Raw genomic sequence first — 18,401 nt, 5'->3', positions numbered from 1 at the left:
TGATGGCATCATTTATTACACCTCATTGTGGCAATAATTTACAATACATACAAATGTCAATTACATCTCAAAAAGTAGAAAAATTATATTCAAAATATACTTGTATTATTAAATTTCAATTAATCTCAGTACAATTTGCTTTTTTAAAGAGAGGTGTATTTAAATTTTTCTGTATATTTAAATGAGGATTTTTAAAGTTAAATTCATTGAAATTTCTTCTATCTAGTTTTTAAAATATTCTCAATTTTAAATTCTAGAAAATAATGCAGTGCTTCATGTCAACCTTAAAAAGTTGGCATTTAGTGAGAAGACTTACTCAACAAGAGAATGTGAATCAGTCAATAGAATCTGTTATTTTAAAAGGACATATACATATTCTTCTCACTGAGAACTAAGTAAGTAAATCTTTATTCATAGGTAAAGATTAGTGATTTAATCCTGGGAAGAAAATCCCAGCATTAACCATTTTGTTGATTTATACTATAAGCATTTATTAATATGCTATTCTATGCCAGATTCCATGGTTGAGGACCTAATAATATAAAAGTAAATAAATCTTGCTCTCATGGAGTTCAGAATCTACTACTGGGATTTCTTGATTGAAGCTATTAGTGAGCTTTTGTAGGTTAATAAACCATCTAAATTGTATACACAGGTTTTTGTTATAAGCATACATGCAAAATTTTCTCCCCAAGTAAAGAGCCCCCAGCTTTCATTATGTCTTCAAAAGGATCAGCGATAGTGAGCCAATAATTATCAACAACTAGAAGGAGCAAAAGAGACAAACAGATTAGCTTGTAATTGAAGGACTGTGAATAATGTTCCAATGACAACTCTGAGCACCCTCCACGCACATACACATACACACCAAAAAAGGAAAAAGAAATGGGGGGAAACACTAATTCTGCCTGGGAAACTCAAAAGCTTATTCACACAAGGTTAAAAAAAAAAACAAAAACAGACTTTGTAAATGTGGTTGTGAAACTTAAGAGAGCTATTGTTATAGATATTATTGTAAGTACCACCCGCATTGGGTAAGTTGGATCCATTGTGACACTGAAAACCTATAACCAATGATGGCACAAGTCCTACACATTTAAGCACTTTTTAAATAAACATAATATTGCAGTCCTAAAACAATGTTCTAAAGTTCTAGAATCATCTTTTTCAGTAAAAAAAAAGGTAAAATATTTAAGGCAAATATGTTCTCAAGAGTTACCAACTTAAACTTATTAAAGACAATAGAGGAAAAAAAGTACAAATTAAAAAACAAAAGCAAGTTATAATAAACAGGCCTAGTAATTTATTGGCCTATCAGATTTAAAATAACTTTTTCTTATAAGAAGGAAAATTTTTAAAGAAAATTAACTGTTCAAAAAAGTTTTCAAATATTAAAGAAAACGGTGTTGGAAGGCAAAAAACATTATACACTCAGTTCTCAACAGCAAAGTTACCTTGCAGTGCAGTATATATATGGGTTACATAAGTTTGAAATTTCAGGCAATATCTGAATGATCATCATTATCAACCCCATAAATATTTCCCTTTGACAGAGAAAATAATTCGCTCTAGTAAATGACTATGAGGAAGTATAAATATAATTTATAAAATCTTATGAAAGAAAAAGAACATTGTTAAATACTAGAAAGACTAGTAAATATGTCTTCTATGATAAATGTATCACAAAATAAAAGGATAACATTAGATTTATTGACATTATTATTTGTAAATACCATTAAAATCAGGTTTTAAAAGTAGGAGAGAAGAGTTCAGCTAATGATTTAGTATGATAATACGATCAGACTATGAGCAGCTATACCACCTAACTTACTAAGACTGAGAGCTTACTGATCAAGAATTGCTTCAAGACACTCCCTCACTGTGCAATAACCCAAAGTAAACAAGTCACAAACTTTGCCCAATTCCAACCAATTCCCCATTTGTAAGACCTGTTTTACATCACACAGCCCAGGTCTTAAAACATCTTAAGACCTTTGACTTGCACCTTCTGAAAAACTATTAAGACTATCTAGCAGATTCTCCCTTTCTGAAGTAAATAAAATCAGCATTGCTTAAGCAGTAGGAATCAGCAGGGGTCTTTTGGGGAAATCAACAGCCAATAAGTAAAATAACAACTCTTTCATCATTCATTTTATTTTGTCTTTCTTTTTTTTCTCTGATGTTACGTTATGAATTTGCTTTGACAGAATGCTGAAGAATTATTTAGATTACGACATTTTTAAATAAGTAGAAAAGCATACATTCAAGAAAAATGAACTTGTCATTAACTAACCCCAAAAAAGAATATTCACTGTGGTTTGCACTGAGTATTAATTCTTAAATTATTTGTTAAAAGTTACTATAAAATATTTCACTTTTAATAGTTAGTAGAGTGGGAATGGGGAACCTATTCATCCTATATGGGGAATAAAGTCCAATTGTGAACACAATTTTTAAAACCTGCAAATTTACTTAAACCTCCTTATAATCAGAAGGCCCAGGGCTTAAAAGAGTCCTTTATTTATTATGAATCTAAACCACAGCATCTATGCTTATTAAAAGAAGATAAAAGATCAATACATGATTTTACTGGACCAACACTCTATCTTCTGAGCCCTCTAATAAATTCATGATTGCAATAAATACTTGAAAATTTCCATTTGAGTATGTAAACAACTAAGTTTTTAAAGTTGCAGGGATGTAAAATATATATATATATATATCGATGCTGTAGTGGACATCTATAGATAAATTGATAAATAATCCATAAATCAATCTTTAAAAAAAATGTCAGAACGTATTCAAAAATGCCTTTCTGGGGCACCTGGGTGGCTCAGTCAGTTAAGTGCCAGACTCTTGATTTCGGCCCAGGTCATGATATCAGGGTCATGAGATCAAGCCCCACTTCAGGCTCACAGTGGGTGTGGAGCCTGCTTGAGATTCTCTCTGTCTGTCTCTCTCTCTGCCCCTCCCCCACCAGCTCATGCTCTCTCTCACTCAAAAAATATAAATAAATAAATAAATAAATAAATAAATAAATAAATAGATAGATAGATAAATTTTTTTAAAAAAGACCTTCCACTGCCAGATTTTGATTAGTCAAATATGGAAAGTACTTTAATGTAGACATTTTCAGTACTTTCTGGAAATTATTGTTCTGTTACTGATAAAAGAGATATATTATTGACAAACCTCATATGTTGCTGGACCAGGAGTAATCTCTTTGGAATCTTTAAAACGCTTTGATGCTTTAACAAACACGGGTGTGGAGCAAGATTTCCTTAAAACAGGATCATATGTTGCAGGCCCTAAAAGAAACAAATGCAGAAGATAATAAAGTATGTTAAAATTATTGATTTGGGTCACATTATTATTCTTAGATTTGTGCTCTTAATGTATAATTTTAGCATCAAATAATCATGGACCCATTCTTTTTGAATGCTTAAAATCATTCCCGTTAGGGCTTTGAAATATAATAAGCACAAAAAAGTGTCATCTGTCTACCTAATAATTAAATGTAATGTAGAAGTATTTTCCCAAAAAAGAAAACAGTACCCCCCCAAGATACATATACATCCTGAAAAAATATATCCAAGTCTTTTATTTCCTAAAAAGGCATTCATATATTTAGCAAAGATATAGTGCTTGAAATGCATTTGGAAATATGAATAAGACTTAAAGAAGCAAAAAAGTAGTTTAACAGCATTCTGGGTGCCAAACATGATAGAAACCAAGGTACAAAAATGGAATTCACATGGAATGATTGGATGTGATTAACAAATTGGTTGAATGGAATAGGGCTTAATACTAAATAAGGATTTTGTATTAAAGCCAATATGTTTTAAATTGTATTCTAAAGTGTCCCAGAAATCCACAGAAGTGCCCAGGGAACAATGTATAGGTAAAGCCCAAGTAGAAGGAGCCTGAATTATTTTCATTCAAAACAGCTTTAGATTTACTCTTCTTTGTTTGGGTCCTATATACAGTTTTTTAAAACTAAAATTGTCTAATAATTTTTTTTTAAAGCTTTTGGATTGGCACCTGGGTGGCTCAGTCAGTTAAGCATCCGACTCTTGGTTTTGGCTCAGGTCATGATCTCATGGGTCCTGGGATGGAGTCCAGCAGGGGCAGGTAGTGGTAATCTGCTTGAGAGCCTTTCCCTCTGCCCCCCCCCTTCTTGCACGCATATGCACGCTCTCTCTCTAAAATAAATTAATAAATCTTTAAAAGTAAATAAATAAAAAAGCTTTTGGAATCTACTTCCACAGGTAGTGGGTAGCTCCTGAATGTTTTAGACTAAAAGACAGTCATGAAGAAAGAGGTAGTTTATGAAATAAACTTTGGCAGTACATTATAGGATGAGATGACTTGATGGTTTATTTTACGGACACTAATAAGAAGTTTACTAACATTGGTAAGGGAAAGGAAGAACAACTCAATATTTTCTAAGAGATGCAATAAATATTTAATATGTATAGAAACTGGAAGAAGATAAAAAGAATAATGGCCAATAAAAAGGCAATCCTGTGACAAAAATAAGAAAACACAGAAGAGATATTAAAGAAGAACATCGTGTGTTTGGTTTTGAACCAGTTATGTCTGAAAAGATGGCAGCATATACAAACAGAAATGTTCAGAAGACAACTATAAATACATAATTGAAGCTCATGAGAAAGCTGTCCTGGAGAAAAGGAAAGGAGTTATTCAGGAAATAGACTAGTGAGTAGAATATAGCTAGTACAACATCATAGAGAGAAAATAGGGAGAGGTTATTTTTTTTTCCTTTTCTCCATTCATATGTTAACCAATACTTATTGAGTATCTGTCACATGACAAGCCTGTATTTCCAAAGAGTGCTTACAGGTCTTACTACATCAAATGTTGCAAGAGGAGACTTCACAGACAGGTCACTGTGGAGCCAGTGGAACTGTGATGATGAATGAAACTAAATTAGAGGGCATTAAAGAGACAGTGTGGGGAGAGGGAGCAACAACATGAGCACAGAATATTGACAATGGACATAAACAGTGAAATAGTAGATATAAAGATGTTAGCAGAATACAGAAGTAATGCCTCCATCTCCCTAGTACACATGCAATTAAAAATTACCACCTTGAAGAATAGATCCTTGCAGATGTTTTCAAATCTAAAATATACTAGAATTGATAAATTCACATGAAACATTTTTAAGGCTTTAGCTTCATTAACATAGAACACTTCAAAATTTACAATAAAAGATGACATTTGGCTCTAGTTCAATCCTTCTAACGTCAATTCAATTAATAGGATAGATATACAAAATTATAAAGCTCTGTGGGAAGCTGCTATTAACTAAATGTTTGTGCCCCCCCAAATTCATATCTTAAAACCCTAATCATCTATGTGATGGTATTTGGAGGTGAGGCCTTCAGAAGGTAATTAGGGGGGCACCTGGGTGGCTCAGTCCATTAAGACAGCCACCTTTGGCTCAGGTCATGATCCCAGGATCCTGGGATCAAGCCTTGCATCGGGCTCCCTGCTCAGTGGGGAGCCTGCTTCCCTGCCCCTCCCCGCCCCCCCCCCCCCCCCCCCCGCTGCCCATCCCCTCTCTGCTCTCTCTGCTTCTCTCTCAAATAAATAAGTAAAACCTTAAAAAAAAAAGTAATTAGGTCACAAGAGTGGAGCCCCTCATGATGGGATTACTGCCCTTAGAAAAAGAGACATGAGAGAATTTATTTTCATTCTCACTCTGACTCTGCTGTGTATACAGATGTCTATCTGCAAGCAGGAGGAAGGCCCTCACTAAATCAAATGTCACTTTGGGCATCTTGACTTTGATTTCCCAGACTCCAGTAACTGTGAGAAATAAACTTATACTGGTTAAGCTACCCAGTCTATGGCATTTTTGTTACAGCAGTCAGAACGGACTAGTGTTTTGATTTGCTAAAAGACAAAGTGTTGTAGCGAATGCCATCTTGCATGCTTGACTTTGGAATAATATAATTTCTATTCATAGTGCAGAGAAACAATGTACATATACATACATAATATCTTTACAAATAGATACATACAAACTAAACTGCATGTGGGAAAATGTATCAGTTACCACAGTATGCAGAAAAGAACACAAACTTATCATCAGGAACTGGGTGCATGATTCCACAGTCAATTAATTAAAAATTGTAACTTTAACCATAAAGATGTATAAAGGTTAAGGCAACAGGTAAGACTATTAACCAAACACTGTTGTATCAGTAAATTTCATTTTCAACTATGAAATGAAACAGTCTATTCTCTGTCCTTACTATCATGCTACAGCAACTGATAAATATTTACCTTCATGATTGTAACTCATTAAAAGAGGAAAATATTCAAATGTAGTTTTAGTGGATTTCCTTTTATTGGAATTCCTTTGAGGAGCATTAAGTAAAGCAAAACTCTCAATATGCATCTTGCTGCATTTTAGCACTTAGTTTGCTTTAAGCTACAGAGCATATAAAAAACCAGTTCATTGTACTTGATCTTAAAATATATTTCCAATTACATATGTTACTATTTCTATAATACAGATCAAAGATTTACATTGCTTCACCAGTAGTGATTCACAGATACATTATGCAGAAATTAGCTTCCATTTATTTATCAAAATGCCACATTTTAATCACAGGTCATGGAAGAAGAAAACTTCTCATTCCAAATCAAATACCTATGAAAAGTCTGCCTGAATCACAACTATTATATAATGGGAATTCAAGAGCAGGTGATTCTTATAATTACATATTTTCCAGCCCTATGCCAACTTACTCTCTATGAAATGTCAACCAATGCTCTAGGGTAAAAATGGGAGAGAACAGGAACAATGAGTAATTTAAAATAAAAATCATTTTGGTACATTAGAGTGGACTCAGAAATAACTACTTCTATAAATAAAGCTACAAAACCTCAGATTAAAAAATGGCTGTCTTCATAACAAGTTTAAATTTATAAATTGCATAGTCAATTTTGCTTATGAATACCAAATCATCTTTTTTCATGTGAAGCTGAAAGAAAACTACTGAAAAGTAAATATCCCATGTGTGAGCCTATCTTTAGGAATTAAAAAGGAAATTGTTCATTAAAATGGACCACATGGCTTTAAACTGTCATTTAGAGAGTTGAGTTTTTATGGAACACATTTCCACATGCTGATTTTATTCTTCAGCTCTACGAATGAAATAATAGCTAAGACAAAAGATTAGTACACAAGGAACTATTATCATCAATGTCAAAACCACATTTAGGTTTAATGCTCTTCTCCTGCTTCTAAGACGCAAGGTAATGAAAATGGCACTTCAGATTATGACCAAACAACTATAGTCTATTAAATTGAGCTTACAGGTGATGAGAAAACACAGACAAGAGTCTCAATAACATATAAACTTTTAACCAAAATTCCATGCATGTTTTACCATCCTGTTAAGGTTTCTGTTCAAAAACGAAATGGGATTACATGTTTTAAGAAATATCTTAAATACTTGAGAATGATATCTTAAACTTACTATAGAGTATCTAAGAATTATTGCCAACACAGCCCCTAAGACATGGTCTATTATAATGCACTCCAACCTAAGTAGACAGAGAATTGCATCAATTGGAGTCTACCTAAATCATCCACCTGTTAAAACGTGTGTTCCTAGCATTGAGTGAGGAATAGGGCCATTACTGTTATGACATGGAAATACAAAATCAGATAGCTTTGGCTTGATTAAAATATATCTTCAGTCAGGAACATCTGTTTATCCATGTACTTTTAAATACATTCTTATGAAATTCTTACCAAAATGTGCATCCATAAGCCTATCAAATGAAGTCTTTGAATTGATCCTGTTCTGATAAATACATTATACGAATGTGAATGACTCATTAGTCTTGTAAATCGAAATATAATACACTTTCTGTATGAATTTAGGAACCAACTGGAAGGAAGAATGATCATCTTTCACCTACTACTACTTTGAGTAGGTAGTATATAAATATGTAACACCTGAGTGATTTTTATTGATGAATGAACAAAGTTATCAAATAATCAATGAAATATGAAGTTGTTTTCAAGGTAAATAAAATAAATACCTCATAACTGGTCTGACAGAGTAGCAAATTTTCCTTTCATAATTGAATTTTGGTTTTTACATCCCATTGTTCCTATTTAAACATTTGGAACTAGAATGCCAAGAAAATTATCTAAGCAAAAATGTAGAGTAAGTCTCAGCATATATTCCAAGTCCTCGTACATCCCCACCATCATTTTAACATTCAATTAAAGCTGAATTAGTAAGGTATTCCCTCTAAAACTGGCACTTATCTCTGAATATTATATGTAAAAATCATGATAATGCTATATCTTTGTAAAGCACATAAGGTCATAGATTAAGTGATTAGGGTTCTTTATAAACACCAAATTTGTTTTGAACACTTGATTAAAATTAAGCAAGCTAAGTTCTTTAAGAAAGACATAAAATAATAAATGATTTTTCAAAAATGTTCAAATGGCTAATTTTTACCACTTTAAAATGTAACTATTTCCATTTTCTTTAATTTACTAAAAATTGTTAGGCTCCTAAGTGTGTTTGGATTTGAATTTTTCTCTGAATAGCTCTGCTAGAATAAGGCTAGACTCACAGAGTTTAGAGTTTTCTGGAAGAAGAGCCTACATGATATATATAGTGACAAGCCAATCAAGCAAAGGTTAAGATGTTTATTTGCAATTTAAATGAATAAATTTCTTTACCTTCAAACAAACATATTTTATAGATTAAGAGATAAAATGGTTTTGTGCTTTGATATGCAAATGTTTTATTTACATTCATCAGAGATTAAACAAAAGCTATTAGGTTAACCATTGAATATCTTAGAAAGCTTCTTGCTCCTTTTCAGTAAACTTAAATTTATACCTTAAATCCAGATAAGATTTTTTTCCCTTACTTTACAGGTTCTCTGCTCACTCTGCTCTGTTATCCTGTAATATAAATATTGTCTAATTCTGTTGCCATAACTTCATGGAGTAATGGCAGGCTACTAGGAGAATTCAGCAGAATTCTTCCCTTGCAAGCCTTCTCATCAACTATCACTAGTTAATTTTAACCAAGACAAATAACAGTGGGATTTGTTTATATTAACAGTGTTTATTTCCAAATAGTAAATGGTTTCCTCATCTAGCTTCAATACCCATGACCCACAGTGCCTATTCACAGCCCTTCTATAGCTTTGGACGTGTTTCTCCTCTGGCCTCTGGCTGAACTTGTTCTATGGCTTGAAATATCAAGACTCAAAAACAAAGAGGATCATATTCAGCACCATATATTTTAAATTAATCCTTCCCAAAGTGTAGTTCATGGACTATAGCCATCAGAATCACACAGATTAGTGTCAGATGGTAGATTCCTTGGATTCATGTCAAAATAATATGTCATATTCTCTGAAAGTGGAACCAAGAACACAAAATTTTAACAAATCCCATTGCTTTAGACCTCTAGACTATAATTTAATATGTAGCATTTGGCAAATATATCTAAACATCATTTTTTTTTCTCAAATAATCTCAAGAATTAGTTATCCAGAGAAAAAACCTTCTGAAATTATGGATGAGACTATCATTTCTCCAGAATACATCTGAAACTCTTATGCCTCAGGGCCTGCTTATGGTAGAGCTTCCATCAATGCCTACTGAGCTGAACTGAGCCAAACCAAAGGAAGAGTCTGTTTTTGAGTCAACTAGAATCTATTCCTGTGACCTTAAGCATTTTAATTATTTTCTTTTCATTTTATTTTCTTTCCCAGTAATTGTCTATGCAAAAAAAAAAAATGGATACCTTAAGGTCCTATTTCTATTTACAATGTGAAAATGACATTTAGATGATATATCACATAAATGTCTGTAAATACATTTAAAATAATCGTTGCCTGAGAGATTAGTAGAAGACTGGCAGTGTTAAGATAGGAAAGAGACTTACTTTTTAATGTACATCTTTTAACACATTATGAATTCTGTTATGGCCTTGTCACACTATTTCAATTTTGGGCCAAATGTGCAAAACTAACTTCATGATCATGGAAAATGAAATTCTGTGAAGTATAAGTATATTCACGTCTCTATTTTATTTTAGTCTATCATTTTCCAGATTAAATAATTTTTTAAAGATTTTATTTGTTTGAGAGAGAGAGAGATTGAGAGAATGAGTTGGGGGAGGGTCAGAGGGAACAGAGGGAGCAGACTCCCTGCAGAGCATGGAGTCCAAGGTGGGACTGGATCCCAGGACCCTGGAATCATGACCTGAGCTGAAGGCAGACACTTAACTGACTGAGCCACCCAGGCACCCCATAGAACAATTTTTTTTATTAAAGATTTTATTTATTTATTTATTTATTTGAGAGAGAGAGAGAGTGTGTGTGACCGGGGGTGGGGCCGTGGGAGAGGGTGAGGGAGAGAGAAAATCTTAAGCAAGGCTCCACACCCAGCACAGACCCCCATGTGGGGCTCCATCCCAGGACACTGAGATCATGACCTGAACCAAAACCAAGAGCTGGATGCTTAACCTACTGAGCCACCCAGGAACCCCAGAATAAATCTTTTTTTTTTTTTAAGATTTTATTTATTTATTTGACAGACAGCCAGCGAGAGAGGGAACAGCGCAGGGGAGTGGGAGAGGAAGAAGCAGGCTCCCAGAGGAGGAGCCCGATGTGGGACTCGATCCCGAAATGCCAGGATCACGCCCTGAGCCGAAGGCAGACGCTTAACGACTGCGCCACCCAGGCGCCCACCTCAGAATAAATCTTAACCAAAATTTAAATTCAAGATTTCTGTATACTAGCCATGTGACCTTCATAAATTCTCTAAAACTTGTTAAGTTTTTGTTTTCCTCTGTGTAAATGGAGGATTAAATGACTCAGCAAAGTTCCTCAAAGCCACACAATGAGTAAGGACACATCATTCAAACACTTGAAATCCTTGCAACCTCCCTCAAAGAAAGGAAAATAAAACCATTTAAATTTTACAGGAAACTGAGTTAATAGCTAAGCTGTGACTGGCTCTATGATTTTAATAACTCTTTTTCTACTTCACACTGCCTTCTTAATCTCTAGCTCTCTAGCATTTTCCAAAAATATCAAATTTGTCAAACAAATATCATCTTAATTAAATGAGAATGTTATTTTTTCACCCGAACATGACAATTCTCTAAAAGGTGAATAAGGTCTAGAAGATGGACTAAATTGAGGTCTATATGATAAATTTAGGGATTCTGTTCCTGGATTATTAGTTCATTAGTATACCATAAGGATGTAATTTTGATTTTACGCCTATACTTTTAAATTCATAAGTACATACACATTTAAGGAAAACAAAAATATCACCATTCTAAAAATCAAATTGTCTTCAAATCTCCATATGGTCACATCACTAGCTGTCAAGGATGCCACATCCCGCAACGTTCGAAACCTGTTATAAACAATTTTTTAAAAATCAAGAATTAAATGTTGTTTTCCAAGAAACCTAACAGCCTTAAGTCCCATCTTTTGGTGAAGGCTGCCTCTCTGTGGCGGAATACAATGTGTCACGTTCTCTGAAGGACTTGTTTTCTCTTATTATTATTTTTTTTAACTTGTAGAAGAGAGCTGTATTATATTCAAAAAGACATAGATTTAAATACAGCATCTTTATTAGTTCTTTCAGAATGTTTTTGGCTTCAGGTTTGGAAAGGTCTTGGACCCCAAGGAACTGCCTCGCTCACCTAGGCAAGCGTGTATAACAAGGGATGAAAACAGTATTTATGCAAGTAACGGAAATCAAGTAAAATGAAATTGCTCAAATAGAGTGGTCATGTTTGCTGTCTTTTTTGAAAACTAAACTCATTATTCACTTTACACTGAGTGACCTCTGCTGGTCAGAAAGACACACTTATTAATAGATATTGAACCTACCTGAAAGCAGCTGTTATCTTAATTTCCTGAAGGAATTACTTAAAAATACTAAGTGTACCATAAGATGATGTCTCTTACTCACTTAAAGAACCATGATACAAAACATATCCTATTTCAAATACTGAAAGTCAAGAAGCTAAATATGAAGTGGATATTTTTAAAAAGCATTTATTTAATTGTTCTTTCTTTACTAATGTCTACTGTGAGTTGTAATGAAAGGAGGCTTAAAAGGCCTTCTTATTATATTTGGGAAGGACATATGTTCTATAATGAATTTTTTTTGAAGACTTGGTACTTTTAACCATATAATAACTGAAAAATTAGCAACTGTACATTTTTTAACTGAAAGAACAAAATATCTCTCAATCACAAGCATGCAACTTGTGATGTCTCAAAAACAAAGGATTTATTTAATTAAGCAATACTGTCACAGAAGTGGCATTTACCTTATCTAGAATGGAACATACTCCCTCATCAGAAACAGTAAAAACTAATTAGAAGAAGATACCCAGAGGGCCATAGTAAACATTTCAATAACCAATATCAAGCTGCTTTATTGCTTTCATTTGCACCATAGGTATACCAAAAAGCATCACTGAGAAAACTGCAGATTCTTTTTTTATTATTTCAATAGAAGTCTAAACCTTTGAAATGAAGTATACCAATAAAACACCAAAGAAAGTTGCCTGCAAAAATTTTTGGTCAAGAAAATTCTTATAATTCTTTATTGCTAATTATTGCAATATCCCCTTCCCCTCCTCTTCTTCTTCTTCTTTTTTTTTTCTTTTTATCTGTTTAACAATGTCCAGAGGGAGAAAAAGAAACATATTTGGTCTCTGCTTCTGCAAATACTGAAATCTATTTATATGCAAATAAGCTATCCATTATTAGTATGAGAAGAGACTTGTGCATAAAGGGAGAAATAAATTATCACTGGAAACCATTAATGAAATCTATTTCAAAACATAACATTTTATAAGAGCCCTCATTCATGTAATATTTGTTTAAGCCTCGAGGGAAAATAGTGAGTTCTACACTTAGATGAAACCTGATACTACATTATTTCCCATGCCAATTTGTTTTGTAAAATGCATTTATCCTTTCCTTAGAAATGACTTGATAATTGTAACTCCAATGAGTCTTTTTAAGAGAACTTTATCATTGAAGTCAGAGTCCTATGTTTTTGTCATATAATTGCCAGACTTTTTAGAGGACTTTATTTTTGCTTTGTTACAATAATTGTTATTCCCTGAGGTTTAAAAACATTAACATTCATTTTTATACTCTTATGGTAGTAACATAAAAATAAATGAGTTTTAAGATGAAGGAATATGAGTCTTTCTGGAATAAGCTGAATTTCTACAGAGAAAAATAAAATAAGTAATAATCAATGCAGACTACAAAATAATTTCATATGCTTTGCCCATTTTCTCTTCGGGTTTCTTGTTTTGTTTAGTTTTTACCTAAACTTTAGTGTGTTTACCAATTTCTTCAAAAAGTCCAACTGGAATGTTAAGGAGTATTACATTAATAGATTAAAATAGGGAAACCTGGTATCTTCATTATATAAAATCATCCCATTCAAGAGTCTAGAATTAGTTCCTCATTTATTTAGACCATTATCTCTGTCCATTATTAGAATTTTTAAATTCTCTTTATAGAAAATTTTTGTCTTCTTAGTTAATTCCTAGAAACTCTATTCCTTTTGGGAGTTGTACTTACTTTTTTTATTTTTTAAATACATGATCACTGCTAGTATAGAGAAATGTTACAGATTTTGTATGTCATTCTTATATCTAGCAAGTATGCTAAAATTTCTTATAGTTTTAGTAGTTTCTGGACTTTCAAAAGTTGTTTTGCTATATGATGTTAAAATCTGAAATTAAGATAATTATATCTCTTTCAATTCTTGTATTTCTTCTATGTTCTTAGGTATTCTATCCTTAGGTATTGGCATGAACCACCTACTTTGTTAAGAAATTATGGTAAGAGTGGGTGTCCTTGTCTTCCTTCCTTTAAAAATAATGTTTACTGTGGGTTTTAAGAGTATAACCTTTATCAAGTCAAAGAACTTACTTGTTTTGATAGTTTTCTGAGTTTTTGTTTTTTAAGCACAAATAGGTAAATTTAATTAAGGTATTATTTCTATAGCTCTGTATTTTTTTATTTCTTTAAAGATTTTATTTATTTATTTATTTATTTATTTATTTATTTGAGAGAGAGAATACAAGCAGGGGGAAGGTCAGAGGAAGAGGGAGAAGCAGACTCCCCAACGAGAAGGGAGCTTGATGTGGGGCTCAATCCCAGGACCCAGGATCATGACCTGAGCAGAAGGTGGATGCTTAACTGACTGAGCCACCCAGGCACCCGTAAAGTATTTTTTTTTAAATGGTACAGTACAGAAGAATGGAAACACCTTGGAATGCACTGCTACCAAAACTGTTCTTATCTCTAGCTTTTTTTATTTACCTTTGCTATTAGATGACTAAGCAGTTTAAGATGTAGTGTTCTGCCCATCACCCTCTACCGTGCCCCATGCTGGCATTTAAGAGAAAAGGGCACAGGGAAGTGAGGATGAGGTACTCTTGAGAGAGCTAAGTAAGCTGTTGTATTTATTCATCCTAAAGCAAAGCCCACTATTCAACATATTACTGCCTTCAACAAACAAGACAAGTTTCAAATCAGAAATGTCATTAAAAGAGAGAAGAGAATAGTACTACTTATATTGGTGCACCCAAAGAGCACTCAAAATAGATAGTCTTTTTTTTTTTTTTTTTTTAATGTATGAACAGACAGCAAAGTTCACCTGGCATATGACAGGAGTTAGCAGCGTGAAAGACAAAGACCAAAATAAATTTAAAAACTGACCCTGGAGGAGAAAGAAATTCTTTATGAAAAAAAAACTTTAAAAATTAAATAATATAAAATACATTTATAATAATATTGCATTTATAAAACAAAAAACAATCAGAGAACAAGAATGTATTCTAAGAGCACATAACTGTTAGTATAGAAAACTTAATGAGATGAGAAAATAGGCAAAGGGGGAAAAGCACTTTGTAAAATATAGAGCAAAAAGAGAAACAGAGAGACAATATGATAGAAAGGTAGAGAGACATTAAAAAAAAAAATCTGGTCCAAATCCAGAATTTCCAAAAAGAGAAAACAGAAAACACTGGGGATAAAAACAAAACAAAACAAAAAACTAAATGTTTCAACAGAAAGGAAGACAGAAGGCAAGTCCCCCTACAAAGGAAGAAAAAATTCAAAATGCCATCTTACTTTATTTGGATCAGCAAAACTGGATATTAGAAGACAATGAAGCAAAATAAGACAATGTATAAGAAAATTGAAGAATGTTTTGAAATATAAAGTCCTGCCACCATTTCAATAAAATTAAAGTCCAGAACTAATATACACCAGTCTTATAAGAAAACCAAGGCACACAAAAAAGAAATCAACAGAGCTAAAACAAAGAGGGCCATAGATTAAAAAAAAAAAAATGGTGTGATTGCCACTTTGGATAAAACAATAACCAACACAAGAAAAAAGAAAAATAATTTGTATGATTCCACTTAGATGAGGTACCTCAGTGGTCAAATTCATAGAGAAAGAAAGTAAAATGGTGGTTGCCGGGAGCTGGAGGGGAAGCTGTTGTTTAATGAAGGGAGTTTTAAGTTCTGCAAGATGAAAAGAGTCCTGTGGATGGATGGTAGTGATGACTGCACAACAATGTAAATGCACTTAACAACACTGAACTGTAAACCTAAAAATAGTTACAATGGTAAATTTCCTGTTATGTGTATTTCAACACAATCTTTTAAAAGATAATTTCATCTTGCAGATAACTACATAAGAAAGTTACAGTATAAATATGAAGCTAATCAAAATGTGGAAAAATTTAAACAACTAATGGAATGTAAAAGAGAGAATCCATATGACTTTTATGACAAGAATATTCTAGTTTGAGAAGCCTGAAGATCATGGCATTGGAACCAAAGAAAGAAAATTAATCCTTGCATTTCACTTGTTTCACCATTGAGTAATTTAAAAAGTAGAGGGTGATGGGCAGAACACTGAAAAGATAAATGAGCAGGGAACAGACAAGAAGAGTTCTGGAAGCAGTGCATTCTAAGGCGTTTTCATTTTTGTGTATGGTAGTGTTTAAAAAGTACTTTAATAAAGAGCTGAAGAATTAATATCTTAACTAAATTTTTCTATTTGTGCTTAAAAAACAAAAACTGAGAAGACTATCAGTATAAGTAAATTCTTTTTTTTTTTTTTTAAAGATTTTATTTATTTATTCGACAGAGATAGAGACAGCCAGCGAGAGAGGGAACACAAGCAGGGGGAGTGGGAGAGGAAGAAGCAGGCTCATAGCAGAGGAGCCTGATGTGGGGCTCGATCCCATAACGCCAGGATCACGCCCTGAGCCGAAGGCAGACGCTTAACCGCTGTGCCACCCAGGCGCCCCAGTATAAGTAAATTCTTTAACTTGAAAGAGGTTATAACCCTAAAGGTTTGTCTCTGGTAAAGGGAAAGAATGGGTCAAAAGTCTATTTGCTTTTCTCTAAGTTTTTCTATATAACTTTGCTATCATGTGCATGCATTATACATACACAAGTGTGTATACACATATACACACATCTCTGTGGCTTCTCTTTCTAGAACTGTGTTTTTCAGAGGAGAAACAAAATTCTGAAAAGCAGGGAACTACGCTTCAGACTGAAATATCTGAGTCTTTGTATTTAAAAGTCACCAAGTCATCAGAAGTAAAGATCTATATGAAAAATACGTAATAATCTATACCTTGGGTTTCTACAATAAAATATCATTGAAAGGTAAAATTGTATAAATAAATATATTAGGCATATACAATGTGTATGTGTTTATATCTTCACATGTTAGTGATGTATCTATCTCACGGTTCTATATTAGTTTTACTACTTACCCTTTTATTTATTTATTTTTTAAAGATTTTATTTATTCATTTGACAGAGACAGAGACAGCCAGCGAGAGAGGGAACACAAGCAGGGGGAGTGGGAGAGGAAGAAGCAGGCTCCCAGCAGAGGAGCCTGATGTGGGGCTCGATCCCAGAACACTGGGATCACGCCCTGAGCCGAAGGCAGACGCTTAACGACTGAGCCACCCAGGCGCCCCATCTACTTACCGTTTTAAAATATTTGTGTTCCTTGATAAATCATTTAGAAGTCTAAACAAAATGTCTTTTATATGTGGGATTGTCTATAACTAATTTTCAAGCATGGGTTTTATTGTGTTTCGATGAAAAAGTGGTATGTTTAGGAAATGAATAGGCTAAAGTCAGGCAAAGGTGACAATGTGTATTATATCTTTTATCAGACTTGTAAAGAACTGAAACTCTTGCTTTTCTAAGTATTGGAGAAATATTCCCCAGGTTTTTTCTGCAGAATTAAAGTTTTCACAGAATTTTACTTGCTATCACACACATAAAGTGTTCCTTGGTCAAATAAATTTGAGGAAATTTGGATTGAACAAAGTTAAAACAGTTCTCTTTACTGCAGATCATGACAGAGCCTGTAATATTCTAATTCACACATAACAAAAGGTCAATACAATGTGCTCATGTTCCACCACATATGTTTGCTCATGACTTTCCATTCCTTTCCACAATTTTCTTGTAGAGCTAATGTTTGCAAAACATACTTAGAAAGATTTTAATTTCTAGGAAGCCACCTTGGTTCCCCAATTTCTAGCATCATTTTCAACGTACAAATTCTGAAATTGTAATTTAAATCTTATAGTGTTGGTTAAAAGCAGAAATGAAAGCAGAGACAAAATTACAGTAAAGGCATTTTTTCATTTGTTATTAAAAATTCAAAGTAAATTACAGTCAAATAGCTGACATTTAAAAGCCATTTATATCATCTTTAGTTTTGGATATTATGGAACTGCGTTCCTCAGTTTGCATAATTAGTCATCTTTAACAATGCATAGTATTATCTAGCCAGACAATAACTTCATCAGTTTCAGCATGTAGTATCTTCAGATAACCACGGAGCATGAACCAAAGAATTCCATCAATAGTGAATGGTATTCTCTATAATTAGCCACAGCTGCAAGAAACTTATTCATTTATATTCCCTTCAACCTCTCTATCCTCTAATCAAAAAAAAAAACAAAAAACAAAACTTAGAAGGATAGTAGCTGTAATCTATCTGAAATTTGTACAATAGAATTATTATATGGTATAGCAAAACCAAATATGAATACTGAGAAAAATGAGCTATTTTGAGGTCAAGAAGTTAATTTATTTATAAATATTATTTTAAAATGGACTTTTATTCCATCAATGATATCTATAACTTTAGTATTTTTTTTAATTTCACAGGAAAAAAAAAAACCTCACCAAAATACGTGGTAGAAACTGTTTGCTTTTAGGTTCAAAAAATCTTTGTGCAGAAGTAATCTTCCAAGTTGCTATTAT

At 33.1% G+C, this 18,401-nt stretch overlaps 1 protein-coding gene across 1 annotated transcript in view; it reads right to left on the bottom strand.

Moving 5' to 3' along the window:
• Positions 1-2,407: 2,407 nt before the first annotated feature.
• Positions 2,408-18,401, bottom strand: part of STPG2 (sperm tail PG-rich repeat containing 2) — a 307,272-nt gene continuing 291,278 nt past the window's right edge. Inside the window, exons 11-12 of the mRNA XM_087864396.1 lie at positions 3,193-3,308; positions 2,408-2,416 (exon numbers count right to left, since the gene is read on the bottom strand). Of these exons, the coding sequence (XP_087720522.1) occupies positions 2,408-2,416; positions 3,193-3,308 (125 nt within the window). The remainder of the gene's footprint in view (positions 2,417-3,192; positions 3,309-18,401) is intronic.

The sequence above is a fragment of the Ursus americanus genome, chromosome 8 (genome assembly GCF_024610735.1).
Source record: "Ursus americanus isolate L20-20 chromosome 8, mUrsAme1.1.p, whole genome shotgun sequence".
Lineage (NCBI taxonomy): Eukaryota > Metazoa > Chordata > Mammalia > Carnivora > Ursidae > Ursus > Ursus americanus.
Note: the sequence above shows the minus strand (reverse complement) of the source record. Positions and strands in the feature narration are given on the sequence as shown.